Source organism: Saccostrea cucullata, unplaced genomic scaffold (assembly GCF_032062105.1).
Source record: "Saccostrea cucullata isolate Sc308-1 unplaced genomic scaffold, CSIRO_AGI_Scuc_v1 ctg775, whole genome shotgun sequence".
NCBI classification, from domain to species: domain Eukaryota; kingdom Metazoa; phylum Mollusca; class Bivalvia; order Ostreida; family Ostreidae; genus Saccostrea; species Saccostrea cuccullata.
The window spans coordinates 133,249-136,867 of record NW_026917904.1 but is presented as its reverse complement, the minus strand read 5'-3'; the positions used below and the strand labels follow the sequence as shown (position 1 = coordinate 136,867).

At 31.6% G+C, this 3,619-nt stretch overlaps 1 protein-coding gene across 1 annotated transcript; it reads right to left on the bottom strand.

The window, feature by feature from the left end:
- Positions 1-1,185: 1,185 nt before the first annotated feature.
- On the bottom strand, positions 1,186-3,267 carry LOC134259827 (uncharacterized). Its single transcript, XM_062742458.1, has 3 exons — positions 3,178-3,267; positions 2,555-2,723; positions 1,186-1,396 (listed from the first exon to the last, which is right to left on the bottom strand). The coding sequence occupies exons 1-3, from the start codon at positions 3,221-3,223 to the stop codon at positions 1,246-1,248; spliced, it is 366 nt and encodes a 121-aa protein (XP_062598442.1). The 5' UTR covers positions 3,224-3,267; the 3' UTR covers positions 1,186-1,245.
- Between the last annotated feature and the right edge of the window lie 352 nt (positions 3,268-3,619).

Below are 3,619 nucleotides of genomic sequence, written 5' to 3'. Positions count from 1 at the left end.
AGATTCTTATCACCTGTATGTCTCCCATTTGATACGCAAAAACATACAACTCAAGCTATTGACAAACAAGTTGATAAAACAAAAAATATTATCAGTATCGTTTGAGGCCACCATTTTAGTCGATAAATGAACTCTGTAGCAAACAAAACTTATCAGTAAGTCAAATAAAGACTGACGTTTTACATACAAGTGTTTAGTTATGGGCGGAATGTACTGATTGGAAAAATATCCTCATTCCTCAATTGCACCTGATCCCACCTTTGATGTTTTTAGAAGCCCTTGTTTGCTCTGCTCCCGATTGGCATTGTTTTAACGAATTTTGAGCTTTTTTTCATGAAATATATTGAGATAACGAACAGTATTAAGTTCAAAAGAGCATTAAATAGTACAAAATTGGAGCAAAGCAAACACAGACCTCAAAAAACATCAGATCTGGGATCAAGTGTCGTGGAAAAGACAGCATCCCCTGCCAACCGGTCGCACCGGCCGAGTGATCCTTGCCATGATCGGGAAATAACGGAAATATCTATATCCCTTCGAAAATTCCGTGTGTATATATACTGTCAGATTTTTTCATTTCGTGGCGATGATCAATCGATTGGCTTGCGTGATAACTTTATTCGGCGTGTATGCAAATTACTAGTATCATGCAAGCCACTCGATTGATCTCATCATGAAATAAAAAAAATAACAGATATATTAAACTCTGTAATATTTTTTTTTATCTTAAGATCACCGAAATTTATCGTATCGACATAAGAATGCCTTTACTTGAAAACTGTAAAAATTGCTGATTTCATATTTTGCATTTGTATTGTATGGCTCGTTAGATCATTGGGGGAAATCATGTCTATCGACATTATGGAAAAACATCGCGATCGGACAAAAACACTGCGGCAAAGGAAGTTTTTGTCGTCGAGAAGAAAGATTGAAACACCAGTATTTTTTTAGGATATTTGATTAAACACGGACACGTACATGTACTTTATGCTATTACAGTGGTCATATTTGTTGATTTTTAAAGAATAATTAACAATTACAATGCTGGTAGCAAATAAATAAGGTGCCATTCTTCTATTAATTGTTATCTTTAAGGATACATGTAATTATACAAAACAGGTCACACTTGTTTTGTAGAGTATTTAAATCGGAAAAAACACAATGCTGAAGAATAGGAAACACGTTAAGATACTTGACTCTTTTATTAAGGATCTGAAAAGAATATTATATTGTTCACAAAGTCATTTATGCCTGACAACAACAGAAGTTAGGACCACATGATGTGCCATCGCAACCATTTGCATATCTGTACATCGCCAACTGCGCTTTGCCAGTGCTTCCTGGGGTTTGAGGAGAATACTTGTAGTAAAAATGAAATGCTTGAAAACAGCTTCCTCTATTTAAAAAAGCAAACACATACTTTAAAAACCAAAAAGCTAATATATACATGTACTGAAAAAGTAAGAACATTAGAGAAACGTCGGAGAAGTTGATATCCATTTTATTAAATTATTTATTTCCATTTGGTAATATCAACTTATAGACCTATATTGTAAAATATTTTTATGTAAAAAGAAAACATTTAAGGTTTTGAAATAGAAGTAGGAATGACATGATTTGCAACTTGTACAGATAGATATGTTTTATTTGTAAGGCAATAATATTTTTAAGCTTATCAGTTTTCTTCACAGAGCCAAATAAAAATTCGTTAAAGTACATGTAGTGTGGATTTTATCGAAACAGTAGTTTGCAAAATTCTCTAAAAGAGACTGAACATGTTCACATTCCCACAACAAATGATCTATTGTTCCAGTTTCTTTTTCACAGAAGGTACATGTTTTATTATCAGTTTTATTAATTTTGTGCAGGAAGGAATTTGTCGCTAGTATTTTATGGTTTATTCTAAATTGGAACCACTGAAGTTTGGTGTTTTTTTGTAATTATGTATGGAAGTAAATAAATTCTCTCACATTCACCATTGTTCCTATCATATAAGTCATGTGATTTTTTGGCATTCAGGAGCGAATAAACATTATCTGGGATATATGGGTAAGCTGTCTTTGAAAAGTTATTTTGATCTCTGTTTATCTTTCTCAGCCATTCTAATATTGATGCCCTAATGCAATTATATTCAAGAAAATGTGTTTTATCACGTATTTCATATGTAGATCATTAAAACTCATAAATGTCCAATCTTCACTGAGTATGTCATTTATACATAAAATGTTACATGAAAACCATTTTTTTATAGAAGAATGGCTTTTTATTAATGGTTTTTTTTTTTAGGAATAATGGTTCTAAAGAAGTAAGTGTGTTATTTTGTAATGATTTGTCACAAAAGCTTAGCCATGCATGCAACACATCCCTCCAAAAATCATTTTTTAAATTATTCATTTTTTTTTTGACAACATACTCTTGCCCCCAACGTACATTTTTTTATTGTCAATATCTAAAAAGGAATCTAACCAATTGTCCCGCAGTAACAATTTTTTCATCCAAACTAGTTTTAAGGACATAATGAACTCTCTTATACTAATGTAAAATAAAAACGTACGTGCTTGATCCTTGATTTCCATAGATATCTCTCATACTGCCGATAGCATTCTGACAAAGGGTGTTACAGGAGGGTCCTGTGCCGCATGGTTTCCGAATTGCAGATACAAAGTGACCATTGGTTGCACTTGCCGCACATGCAGCTTGAACAATAGCATCAGCATCGAACCCTAAATACATTTAGCTAGATTGAAAATAGCACCGTGCACTTTGTGTCAACCGTAAGCGCTCTTAATTTAAGTAAAACAGTACATTTAATTAAGAAATAAATTAGATTATAATATTACAAAAGCTTTACGAAAGTTGTTGGGGGGTCTTTATGTTTAGTGTTAGATCACACAACACTGATGTTTCAGTATAAAAATCTCTTTCGCAACCATTTATTTTTCTGAAAAATCTTGTACGATTTGAAACTTTTTTTATGAAACGATGTAAGAGTCAGAAACAAAAATTACTTTTAATCATTAACGATACATTTCTTGATAGGGATAAGAATAATTCTGTTTTGTATCCGAACAAGTAAGAATTGAGGGTTTTTTTTTTGTAATTTTAAATCTTTTTCATTCATTTATCGAAATATTGGCGGAATGACATTGGACTTAAAGTAAAAAAAAATTCACCAACCTCTAGTTCCTGCAACTAAAATACTAAAGATTAATACCAGAAACATGCTTACAAGGACTGATGTATGCTTTGCTTTATTTGAAGGTTTAATTTATATATATAGTTAGGACCTTTATTTGTTATGTTATTGAATTACGCTGAGAACACATGGCATTAAAATCGTGTCAGCACGTCCGGGATCCGTTGCAAGATGCATCTGTTTCATGAATAATTTGTTTAGCTGATAGGTTTTTTTTTTTTGCTTCAATAAACGTTTTTGTTGAACTATTTCAAAAAAAAAAAACTCCGTAAAGTTTAAAAGCATTAAATGCTACATACTTCAAAACTTATGTGATATGCAAGTAATGGTACTAACAATTAAAAATAAATTAAGAAATTTCATATGTTTCATTGTATTTTTAGATTATTTTTTGTTCTGTATAAACGAATTTTAACTCTTTTT

What these genes read in the sequence shown, in the direction of transcription:
- LOC134259827 (XM_062742458.1), bottom strand. Translation starts at nt 3,223, where the DNA reads ATGTTTCTGGTATTAATCTTTAGTATTTTAGTTGCAGGAACTAGAG. An exon ending in TTTAGTTGCAGGAACTAGAG is followed by an intron (nt 2,724 to 3,177) that starts GTTGGTGAATTT and finishes AAATGTATTTAG; the next exon opens with GGTTCGATGCTGATGCTATT. An exon ending in GGAAATCAAGGATCAAGCAC is followed by an intron (nt 1,397 to 2,554) that starts GTACGTTTTTAT and finishes TTTTTTAAATAG; the next exon opens with AGGAAGCTGTTTTCAAGCAT.